Source organism: Carassius carassius, chromosome 33, assembly GCF_963082965.1.
Source record: "Carassius carassius chromosome 33, fCarCar2.1, whole genome shotgun sequence".
Lineage (NCBI taxonomy): Eukaryota > Metazoa > Chordata > Actinopteri > Cypriniformes > Cyprinidae > Carassius > Carassius carassius.
Window position 1 is genome coordinate 29,593,669 of NC_081787.1, and position 13,141 is coordinate 29,606,809.

The following is a 13,141-nucleotide window of genomic DNA, read 5'->3' on the forward strand; positions in this document are numbered from 1 at the left end:
TAAATAATAATAATAATGTAAATTTATTTGCATTTATATGATTCTTAATATGTTTTAATGAAGATACGTCCTTCTTTAATAAGACGCCATGTGTCACACTGAATGAGAAAGTTGGAAAAAAGACCCTGAATCACGCTGGACTAAAAGTAATATTTTAATGAAGCTTGTGATAAACTCATGTTAAAATGAGTTTAGAAGTGACCCAGTTTAATGCAAAACAAACCACTTCTGATGTCTGTTTTGATGTGGTTTGACTGACAGTTTAAATAGAATAAATGCTGAGAAACAGGCAGGGGCATTTCAGTATGTTTTCACACTCTCTGGGGTTAATCTGGATCTCCTAAACAGTTTTTTTTCTTTCCTTAGTGTTTATTCTATTCATATGCTGACTAAACATTTCATTTGTTGAAATCAGAATATTCTGTCTTAACTCTTGACTTGCATGCAGTGTTTGCCCAGGACTTCAATAAGACAAGAGGACAGACGTGTAATTTCTGTTTTATTTTAATTTTTTATTATGATATATTGTTTATTACAAGTAAATAGAGCATTAGATGTATTGATATTAAGTAATACGTTTTCTTTTTTTCCATTAAATGTTTCATTGTTTAAGTGAATTATTCAAAAATATTATTAATCAATTTAAATTATGCTTTTAAAGATCATGTTTACTTAATCTGAATGTTTTATTCATTTGAAAACTTAAAATCTGAATATTTTAAGGTCATTTCACCTCTCAAAAATACAGAAAAAATACAAATCTAGCAATGACCAAAAACAAAAAACAAAACTAAATATTTTTAAATGTTACATGTCTAATTCAAACTGACACAATTCAAATCTGTAATTTTTTAATTCCGTAAAACTGAACACATTTAGTTTGAGAGATGTCATTAAACCTCTTGTATCCAGTGTATTTGCTGATGATTTCAGAGTATAACTGATGTGTAATAGAAACTCATTTCTGACTGTGATCAGAGGAGAATCCAACAGCATACAGTATCATTCTGTATCGGCTTCATTAGATGTATTGATTCAGACTTTGAATCGCTTCTTGTTTTGAGTATTTTCTCCATTTGTCTGGAATCTCACTACACACAAAAGTTTTATCGTAGATTTTTTCCAGATCGTCTTTGAATCTGCACACAAACCACTTCCAGTAAGGCAGATCAGACAGGTCTGGGGGGATGCTCCAGTCTGCATAAACTCCTCCTGCTTTTCTGTATTCTGTGCTGGGGAGTAAATTATCTGAGTTATTGGGATAAAAATACTGATTTCTGTTTGCTACTGCTGATGTGCAGATTTTAACAGCTAAGTCTCTTGATCCTCTGTAAAATAACCCTGCAATTCCAGTTACTCTGTGGAAACCAACACTGTGATCTCCATCATGGTTTTCTAAGGTTTTGTTGCATGTGGCTCCACAGAACGGACACTGAACCCAACAGCAATGACACAAGTGGTCAATTACAATCTCATCTGGCCTGAATTTATAGTCCAGATCTACTGGAAATGTCTCTGTGTTGAATCTACTGCTGATCTCAGACATTAAAGCAGTAAGTTCTTGTCGTATCACATCTTCTAGGAGTTTCAAATCAACATAATCAAGTTTCACTCCACTGAAGTGTTCTTCAGAGAAGATCAGCTCATCTGAGAGCTGCTGTGTGAAACTCTTCAACCACAAACCAGCATCTCCTCTGTTCTCTTGAACATGTTCAGTAGATTCATGTGCTGCTCTCATGATCTTCTGCTGCAGGAGTTCAATGTTGTCCTTCATCCTGGGGAAAACACTGAGACTGAACTTATCAGTGATGTACTGACTGACCTCATCTCTGATGAAACTCTTGAAGAGATCTCTGGGATTGTGAATGTAGTTCATGTATTTGTCAAAATCCTCCTCTTCTGCCAGTGTCTTCAAGATGTTTTTCTCCAGATTTGATCGGTTTCCATTCAGTGATTCACAGTTCATTCTCATTTCATCTGTCAGATCTCTGGCAGTCTTCTTGTAGACACTCTGCTCAATGGACTTTTTAAGTTTCTGACAGATGATCTCTCCAAAAATTGATGCTGATGCAGCTCCATGACAGTATTTCTGGAAAATACTGTAGTAATTTTTTATTTTCTTGTCAAAATATATGATAGGATCATTGGCATCTCTGAACAGTCTGTGCTGGTCAGTAATCATTTCATTTGCTCTCTTACAGATGGAATAAACCAAATCAATGAAGAATTGTTTCTTGAACACACATTTCATAGATCCTTCCTCATATTTTGTTACTCTTTTCTTGATATAATCTGTGAGTTGTTGAATGCAGCAGATGTTGTATCCCATCTCTGAAATATTAAATGACTGAATCATTGTGTCTGTCTGCTGAACAACATCTGTAACGAATGATCTTATTTGGATGTCATCCTCTTTTGATAGAGCATAACCAAGACTCTCTTTAGCTTTTGAGAAAAATCCACTGGATCTTTTTACCTTTACATAATCATAATAACTCATCACTGAGAAAACATCGCTTCTCGTCTTCGAGTGATCTACAGGAGTTCCATAGTTGGCACTGAGGATCTCTCTCACATCTCTCATTATATCAATGTCTTTGATTGCAGGAGTGTCTTTGATGATCTTCTTCACACTCTGTTTCCAAATCAAATCAAACTTTTTATTCAGTCTTTCTTCATCGTCTGCTTTGGTTTTGAGTTTTAAGGCAAGTTCTTTGCTCCTTTCATAGAGAGTGTTTTCATGTCGCGTCCTCAAAGCATCAATCATTTTCTTCAGGTCTCGCTGCTGAAGAATCTCAAGTAATTTCCTCTTTGTTTCTCTGATAATGTTTTCCCGAAGCTCTTTGATTTTGATTTCAAATGATGTTTTCCACTGAATCAGTATATCTTTATCCTTGTCTTTCTCAAAGAATTCAGACATTGATTTACTCACTTCTTCACTTGTCTTCTTTAGTTCTCTTTGAAGATCAGTTTCATCAACCTCATGAATTACTTCATTTTCTATTTTGTTGTGTAACTTGTTCTGATATTCCATCATGGCTCTGCGAAGACTCCACGACCACTTGCTATATTCGGTCTCCAGTTTCCTGTAGGCTGAAATCTCCAGAGCATTTCTGAATCTGAAGATGAATCGTTCATTTAGTATATCCTCCCAGATATCTTTAATATGATCTTTTAAGTGTGCCAGCATCATTCCATGTGATTGTGTGGCATGAGAAAGAATAGATTTCTTTAATTCTTGAATGTTCTCACAGTAGTTAGGGTTTGGAGGAGCAATTAGTGTGTTTCCCTCCCAGAGTGGAGTGAAATACTTCACATCATTCTGAACATCAAATCTAATGACATCACTGAAACATTCTGCATCAGAGTCTTCATCTTTAGCAGCGAGGTTTGTCATCTCATCCAGTGTCTCCTGCAGTCGTCTCCTTCCCTCCATGTTTCTCCCTCCAGTTCTGACATCTGGAATGTTCTGATGCACAAACACACAGCTGGGATTCAGTCTGACCTTCTTCATCCTCAGGAAAGCCTGAACAACAATCTGAAGAATGTCCTGCATCTCAGAAGGGTTTTCTCCAAAGATGTTGATCAGAGTCAGATTTCCAAGACCAACAACAAATGTTGCCAATTCATTGTCATGATCTTTTGTTGATCTTCCAGCCAGTTCTCGAGCATGAAGGCCCTCTGTTTCAACAACCAGAATATAGTCAGTGTTCATCTGTGTTTTCATCTCGTCTGAGACTCTGATCAGCTGCATGAAGGCTCCTCTGGTGCACCTGCCAGCACTGACGGCAGACTGCAGTCCAAACATGGCGTTCAGCATGGTGGATTTCCCAGAGCCTCGAAGCCCTAAAACTGACAGCACAAAGACTCTCTGGTCTCCCAGTTTCTGGACGAGTTCATCTAGAACAGCAGAGATCCAGATCACAGGAACATGAGCAGCATCTCCATCCATCAGCTCCAGTGGAGATCCAGAGATCATCATCTCTGCTGCAAGAGTTGGGAGAGAAGAGAAGTTAACCTGGAGGTCTTTCTTGTTCTCATTAACAAATGAACATGATTCATAGATCTGAGCGATTTCTCTCATGATGTGCTCCAAACCAAAGGTCACAGCTTGAAGCTCCTCGGATATTTTCTCAAGGTCTTTTTGTTCAGCTTTGCGTTGTTCAGATTTACCATGTTTCTTTTTCAGTTTTATAGCTTTTGACCATGTTTCATCATATTTGTGATGTAGAGCAGAAAGGTCAGCTGAAGTATATTCATCCAAGAGGATTCTGAGCCATTTAAGGAAAAACATCTTCTCGTGTTCAGCATCTGAGTTCATTTTTTTAGTGAGGAACTTAATGAAGTCACTGATTTTAAATGAATGCTGCTGTTGACGAATATTCATCATTTCTGTTTGTTTTCTACTGATGTATATTTCTATCTCTTCTGTTCGAGGGCGATGTAGTTCTCTGTTCTTCTGACTCCACTGATGCCACAGTTTCCCCTGATGAGGCAGAAATGAGTCTTTGATTTCTCTCAGATCCCTCTTCTCCAGTAAACTCATCATCTGCTGTGCTGCTTCTCTTCCTCTCCTGCAGTCATCATCATCTTCTTCATCTACTCTGACATCTGGGTGTTTGGACACATCTTCAAGTCTGAAAGTGTGAGACGATTCTGAGACACAATCATTTATAATTCTTCTGAGTTCTTCAGATACATCTGACTGACTTCTGTTTTTCAAACCAATTTTGTATTTCCCTTTCATCATCTCTGTTACAGTAGATTCATCCTTTGTAAAAATACAAATGAGGGGCTTTCTGCCTTTGTACAGGTTTTGGATCTTTGCTGCATGTCTGTCATTCCTGTCAAGTTGTGGAAGAAGAACAACATTGACTGAGCTAATTTCAGTTAGGATCTGCAGCTTTTTCTCATGGTCTCCTGCATCACCATGTAGATTACAGAATGCTACACACTCAGTGAATTTATCTGTGTTTTTCCCAGAAGGGCAGAACCAGGCGATCTCCACCACTCCATCCAACAAGACTCTGGTTCTGCTGCTGCCTGGGCAGTTCCTGTGGAAGAACGTGTTGTGTTTCTCATTGATCAGACTGTTCATCAGCTGAGACTTGGATGAAGACACAGAGCCAAACCTGAAGAAAAACACCATTGGAGTTTCTGCCTTGTAGATGGGCTGGGTTTGACTGATGATTTCATTGTTGATGCTTCTCATCTTCCAGCTCTTGTTGATTTGTCTGAATGTCCAGAGAGGAAACTCAGTCTGTTGAGTGAATGGATCAGGAACAAGCAGAGGCAAAGCGTACTGACACTGGGACAGTTTAGTCACCATCATCTGCTTCAGGAAACCATCAGCACAGTGAAACACGGCCATCTGAACATCCATTGGGTGAATGTGCTCAGGCTGCATTGTTCCTTTGTCTGACAAGGACACTGCCTTGAATATATCAACATTATCTTCAGATAAGTCAATATGTGTTTCTTGTGTGTGATCCTGTTGACTTGTCTTATTAACATGAATGTATCTTGCTCTGTAGTTCATCATGAGTACTTTTTGTAGGAAAGTCTGAACCAGCTCCTCCTCAGCACAAGACTCATGGAACTGTAAAGAATGTTCAGTTATCTGAAGGACATCTGAAGTTATCAGTTTATTGCAGCGCTTGCCTTCAAGATGAAGTTTGTGAAATAAATGCTTTATTTTTTCTCTTCCAATCTTTTCCTGTTGTAGGTGTTGATCTGGTCTGACTCCTGTGGTTTCCTTGTGTTCTCCCTGTTACATAGACAGAATAGATGTTTGTTGTTAAATAGAATTTGGAAACAATTTGCTACACAATGTAAATTCACATGAAATTATATCCAGTATTGATACCGAGAAAAGCCAAAGTTACATATGTATCATCCAGGTCATATTGTTTGAAATGAACTTTATGTATGTGACCATTAGCTACAAAACAGTTCTTACATGTTTTTCTGTGAATACTTTTACTGAGTCATTAGATGTAGAGTCTTCAGTCATTTGCTCAGGGATTATCTTTCCTGTTACACACGTATCTGTGTTTTCAGATGAATCTGAAAAAGAGAAAACAGCATTAATCTTCAGTGTTGGGAATAACGCATTAGTGTAACATATTTCTTTTTGCTGTAACCAGTAGTGTAAGGCATTTCTAATCAATTTTCAGTAATATTTTACTTGGTACATATTCAGTAAAGCTTGCGTTACAACACACTTTTAGCCCAAAATGTAATTATTCAAAGAAAAGAAAAAAACAGCAACCCCGCAAACCAATAAAGGTTTTGGTAACACTTTATAATAAGGTCTCATTTGTTAACATTAGTATATGCATTAACTAACATGAACAAACAATGAACAATATATTTTCAAAAAATATATGAATGTTTGTTCATGTTAGTTCACAGTGCATTAACAGAGAACTTAAACATTTATGCTTAAGTTTTGAATATTAACTAATATTAAGACATACTATATAAGTATTTTTCATGCTAATTAGTATAGTTAATGTTAATAACTGAAATCTAAATGTAAAGTGTTAATAAAGTTTTATATATTGTTCTGTGTATGTCTTTCACAGTAGTGGTGGTTTGGATTAACCTTTTAATTGCCGTATCCCTTAAAACCAGACTCCAAGAGGGTAACTATAAATGCTTGTGCCCACTGGGCACAGTTTTCCTGATGCCACTAGGGTGGCATTTGCACTGCTGGTTTGGGCCCGCCATCGCTGTTGGCAGCTATATTATTATTATTATTATTTTACCTGGCATTAGTAGAAGCTGTTCTCTTTCTGTCTTCTTGGTCCGTGACCTCTCTGTCTGTGGAAATATGTCTCTCTGGAAAGATTCATGGATGGTGGTATGAGTTACAAGCTACATGTGAAAATAAAAAATCAGGGAAATAGGTAAAAACAGGGAATCACAATATGTATTAATATTATAATCTGCACAAAATAGCAGTATTTTAGCTGCTTTGTGATTATTATGTTAGCAAATTCCTGAACACATAAACACACATACAGACATTGGGCAGAAACCAGAGCATTATGCAGAGAGAATGTTTTCTAAGAGCATGCTTGGATTGTCTTGCCCTTGATCATCATCATCTTCTTCATCTACTCTGACATCTGGGTGTTTGGACACATCTTCAAGTCTGAAAGTGTGAGATGATTCTGAGACACAATCATTTATAATTCTTCTGAGTTCTTCAGATACATCTGACTGACTTCTGTTTTTCAAACCAATTTTGTATTTCCCTTTCATCATCTCTGTTACAGTAGATTCATCCTCGGTAAAAATACAAATGAGGGGCTTTCTGCCTTTGTACAGATTTGGGATCTTTGCAAGAGATGAGCAAGAGTATTTCAAAAACACAAAGTTTAGTTAAATCTGATCAGTTTGGAAGGATATAACATGCTAAGTTATCAAGCCAGTATAATAAAACTTACCATCTCTACTGCTTCTGTCTGTAATTGTCTGTGCCTATGTGATCCAAAAATAGCAGATTTTTCTCCTGTAACAAGCCCTGATCCTGCCAGTAATCCTGTAAGTCCAGTTGCTCCTGCTGATCCTGCTAATACTCCCAGTGATGCTTCTGATTCTTTTTGTAATGCTCCTCTTGATAATGCATATTCTGCTTGTGATACAGCTGACTCTGCTTGTGATGCTGCTAAGTCTGCATGTGATTCTACTGAATCTGCTTGTGGTGTTCCTCCTGATGCTGCTGTCTCTGCATGTGATGATGCTGATTCTGCTTGTGATGCTGCTGATTCTGCTTGTGATGCTACTGATTCTGCATGTGATGCTACCGATTCTGCTTGTGATGATCCTCCTGATGCTGCTGATTCTGCTTGTGATGCTAGTGATTCTGCTTCTGATCCTGCTGATTCTGTTTGTAATGCTTCTCTTGATGTTGTTGATTCTGTTTGTGATATTCCTCCTGATCCTGCCAATTCTTCAAGTGTTGCTGCTGGTTCTGCTTGTGATGATCCTCCTGATGCTGCTGATTCTGCTTGTGATCCTGCTGATTCTGCTTGTGATGCTAGTGATTCTGCTTCTGATCCTGCTGATTCTGTTTGTAATGCTTCTCTTGATGTTGTTGATTCTGCTTGTGATGCTCCTCCTGATTCGGCTGATTCTGACTGTGCTGCTCCTCCTAATTCTAGTGATTCTGCTTGTGATGCTACTGATTCTGATTGTGATGCTCCTCCTGATTCTGCTGATTCTGACTGTGCTGCTCCTCCTAAAGCTGCTGATTCTGCTTGTGATGCAACTGATTCTGTTTGTGATGTTCCTACTGATGCTGCTGATTCTGACTGTGCTGCTCCTCCTAATGTTGATAATTCTGCTTGTAATGCTACTGATTCTGCTTGTGATGTTTCTCCTGATGCTGACAATTCTGCTTGTGATGCTGCTGATTCTGCCTGTGATACTCCTCCTGATGTTACTGACTCTGCTTGTGTTGCTGCTAAGTCTGCATGTGATGGTGCTGATTCTGCTTGTGATGCTGCTAATTCTGCATGTGATGCTACTGATTCTGCTTGTGATGATCCTCCTGATGCTGCTGATTCTGCTTGAGATCCTGCTGATTCTGCTTGTGATGCTACTGATTCTACTTCTGATGCTGCTGATTCTGTTTGTAATGCTTCTCTTGATGCTGTTGATTCTGCTTGCGATGCTACTGATTCTGGTTGTGATGTTCCTCCTGATGCTTCTGATTCTGCTTGTGATGGTACGGATTCTGGTTGTGATGTTCCTCCTGATACTGCCAATTCTGCATGTTTTGCTGATGATTCTGCTTGTGATGCTCCTCCTGATGCTGCTGATGCTGACTGTGCTTCTTTTCCTAATGCTGATGATTCTGCTTGTGATGTTACTGATTCTGATTGTGATGTTCCTCTGGATGCTGCTGATTCTGACTGTGCTGCTTCTCCTGTTGCTGCTTGTGCTGCTCCTCCTGATTCTGACTGTGCTGTTGCTCCTGATGCTGCTTGTACTGCTCCTACTGATGCTGCTGTTTCTGGCTGAGCTGCTGTTCCTAAAGCTGATGATTCTGCTCGTGATGCTGCTGATTCTTCCTGTGATAGTCCTCCTGTTGTTACTGATTCTGCTTGTGATGGATGGTGCAAATGAGGAAAGGGATTATCTTCTTTTATAAGGTACACCTAATAAAATTTTTAAAGGGGTCATATGATGTGATTAAATATTTTTTGGAGTGTTACAAGCTCTTGCATAAAGAAGATCTGTAAAGTTGCAAAAACTAAAGTCACAAATCAAGAGATATTCTTTACAAAAGTTAAGAGTCAACCACGCCTACCTAAAACGGCTCATTCTAACAGCCCCCACATGTCAACGTCACAATGTGGGAAGATTTGCATAACACCGCCCAAATGTTCATGCAAAGAAAGAAGGTGTGACTTTTATTCTTGCTGTTGCTGCCACCACCATGTTGTGGAGAAGCTGTGTTTTTCGTTGTGAAAGCAAAACTACTTTGTTTGACCTAAAATACTTTGCCTGCAAGGACAGTCTGGCGCTTCTGACTCTTATGCCCAATCCCAATTCTATTTTATACCCCTTCCCCTTCCCCTACCCCTACCCCTACCCCTACCCCTCCGCCTACCCCTTCCCCTTGTCCCTTGAAACTGTCAGTGTGCGATCTAGACAGAGGACTCAGATGAAGAGTAAGGAAAAGGAGAATCTTTATTCTCGCCACAAAACACAAAATAACATAAACAATAATAAAATGCTCAGGCACACAGAGATCTCTGAGCTGGCCGGCACACTGCGGACCACTCGCGCTGCCGGATATCTGTACTACGGATCCTTAGACAGGAAAACAGAAGGTGAGAGTGAAACTTGGACACCGACCAAAACACGGGCAAAGACAAAACAATCTACTTACGACGACAGACAGAAAAGCAGAGACATATAAGTGAGTGGGGGAATGAGCGAGGACACGCTGGAGGGACACGCTGGAGGGACACGGATGTCTCCCGGCTGGCCTGGGAACGCCTCGGTATCCCCCCGGAAAGAGCTGGAGGAAGTGTCTAGGGAGTAGGAAGTCTGGGCATCTCTGTTTAGACTGCTGCCCCCATGACCCAGCCCCGGATAAGCGGAAGAAGATGGATGGATGGATAAAATGAAACAGTACAACTGTATACATTTATTTCATCAAGTTGGAAGTTGCGGCCTACTGGTTAGAGAGTCTGACTTGCAATCGAAGGGTTGTGAGTTCTAGTCTCGGGCCGGCAGGAATTGTAGGTGGGGGGAGTGCATGTACAGTTCTCTCTCCACCTTCAATACCACGACTTAGGTGCCCTTGAGCAAGGCATCGAACCCCCAACTGCTCCCCGGTCGCCGCAGCATAAATGGTTGCCCACTGCTCCGGGTGTTTGTTCACGGTGTGTGTGTGTTCACTGCTCTGTGTGTGTGCACTTCAGATGGGTTAAATGCAGAGCACGAATTCTGAGTATGGGTCACCATACTTGGCTGAATGTCACGTCACTTTCACTTTCACTTTCAAGTGTACAGCTGTACAGTTAAATTTTTTTGCATATTGAAAAAATATTTCTGTGTTTTGTATCCCTCTGTGTTGTGTTTAACTTTTCTGTTCGGAAGATAAATTATCCTTTAAATCTCATTGTAAATGTTTTAAAATATATAAATATAGATGAGCTCACAAAAATAGATGGCTGGCAACTACTAAATTTTTTATAACAACCTGACTTAATCATGAATTACAGCAGGAATATTTGTTAATAAAGCAGAAATTAACACACTGAGCAACTATTGTCGTGTGTCTAAATAATGAGATTTATATATTTACATTTAAACAGTTTATTAATCATTTACTTACATTTTCTTAATGATCTCATGAACCACTGACAACTCCTAAGTAAGTGGGCACAGTTCCCCAAAACGTTCTTATCGCTTAGTAGTTCTTAACCTATTCCTTTACCTCTCTCTAAATGTTATGGCATGATTCCTGACACGTTCGTACGCTAAGAATATCTTCTGTAAGTCACACTTTCGTAAGAAAGGTTTGGACCATTCATAAGCTCTCTCTTAGCGTTTTTTGAGCTCAAGGCGCTAGTCGCCGCCACTGTGCAGCAGTCTTTAGAAATCACTGCAGCGCAGTACAAGTCAAATTATGGTATGTTGACAATGTTGTGGATTAACAATGATTTTATGTAATGGAGATTTTAAGACTAATAATAAAATACGTTCTCAATGGATACAGGCCTATTTATGAAGTTGACTTTATGTGGTATCATAACTTATATGGTGGTAAATAGCCTAGGCTATTTCGTAATGTCATTAAAGCGAATTGTCAATCACTTTTGATAATTAAAATATGACAAACAATTTGGCTCTAAATGGCCAAGATCTATAAATGGGTAAGCATGGTGGGGGGTCCAGTAAGCGACCAACTATGGGAGCGATACAACGTGTCCTTGTACTGAATCAAAGACGGCGCTGGCCACGGAGCCGTTTAGTCCATGTCAATTTTTTTATTCGGCAAAACTTAAGCCCTTGTGACATTTTGCCTGACATGGCTATATTTAAAAAAATCGCCTCCCAAGACAACTCATTATGGAGCTGCTGGACCTTCTCAGACCTGCGCTTGCCAGGCTAACGCGGCGGAATTTTGCTTTAAGCCCTGAAGTCCAGCTGCTTGCAGTACTAAGGTTTTTTGCTACAGAGAGCTTCATCGAGGTTGTGGGAGAGGGCTACGGACTAAGCAAGACCTCGGTGTGGAGGTACGTCCACACTGTCACCAACGCCCTTCTGCGCCATGCCGGGGATTGCATCCATCTGCCGACAACACGTCAGGAGGTCCAGGAGGTGCACCAGGGCTGTCATGCCATTGCTGGCATCCCCAGAGTCTTGGGCCTGGTGAATGGCACACTCATCCCTATCGCCAATCCATCAGTGATTGATCAGGCGTACATATCGCGAAAGGGATACGCGGCCATAAACGTGCAGGTTATAGTGGTCCATAGGGGTGTGATCTCCGACCTGGTGGCAAGGTCCAGCAAAACTTCAAGTTCCTCTGACGAGAAGCTTGGTGCCCTTTTTTTACATTGCTTCCCCACCATACTCTGTATCTAACTCTCTCTCTCTGTTCATTGTAGATGGATAGCTGTTTATTGAAACATTAACCAATGGCAATCAATACCGCATTAAACAGAAGTAACTGCAGCTGCTTGCCAATCAATTCTGATTGTAAAGTACCTTACCATTAATGTAAAACGGGATAAGGAGGGTGGATGATTAGCGAAGGATACCCGGTTCTTCTAACCGTCACAACATATCATGTGAACATATTACTGACAATTTGATAATTTAATTTATAGTCTATATTTTACTGATAAAATAAAATACTGAAATTACTGGAATAATTTGAGGAATGTTTCATTTGCATAGAACGTGTTGTCTTTCTTAATGCTGTAATGCACCTTCGCGTGAAATGAAAGCTTTAGCATAAGTTCTGCCAGAAAGACTCAATTGTTAGCGTCACCTATTACCTTCTCAGTTGTCCAATCACGTTCTAATAATAGAAGTATAAAGAACCTGTGCTTACACTTGTCTGAGTTTGCAGATGCTGAACACGTCACTCAGTTGCTCGCGTTCAGTTGCCGACCAAACATGTCTCAAGAATCTAAATATATTTGCGATTATTCCGATTCTGACGACGAAATAGTCCTGCCATCTCCTATTACCGCTCGACGAAGTTCGCGTTTACAGTGCCGGACTTCTCCATGGGCTCGGTGGTCTTTGGAAAGTATATCCAAAGCTCTCGAAGATGCTGGCATACCAATAAGCCAAAGTCTCTCAAGAGAAGATCTACATTCTCTCACTCATAACACGCTGGGCAATCCCCCTGATTCTACCCAAATGATTCCAAAAGCATCGACATCGACAACACAGAGAAAACAGACCGGAAGGAAAAGAACGGCTAAATCATCTTCACCCGTTCCCGCAAAAAAACATCACAACCTGCCAGAGCACCATCTTTACCTCAATTCATCGAATCCACCGATACGAATTTCCATCTCATCTCCGCTGTTCAAAGTCTCTCTAAATCAGTCAAAGACCTACAATCAAAAATGACTAACCTCGAACATTCCTTTAC

General features: G+C 39.9%; 1 protein-coding gene across 1 annotated transcript; it reads right to left on the bottom strand.

Moving 5' to 3' along the window:
- Nucleotides 1–541: 541 nt before the first annotated feature.
- Nucleotides 542–8,400, bottom strand: LOC132114074 (interferon-induced very large GTPase 1-like). The gene is made up of 4 exons (XM_059522214.1): nucleotides 7,455–8,400; nucleotides 6,771–6,843; nucleotides 5,978–6,066; nucleotides 542–5,767 (listed from the first exon to the last, which is right to left on the bottom strand). The coding sequence occupies exons 1-4, from the start codon at nucleotides 7,455–7,457 to the stop codon at nucleotides 1,022–1,024; spliced, it is 4,911 nt and encodes a 1,636-aa protein (XP_059378197.1). The 5' UTR covers nucleotides 7,458–8,400; the 3' UTR covers nucleotides 542–1,021.
- Nucleotides 8,401–13,141: the final 4,741 nt, after the last annotated feature.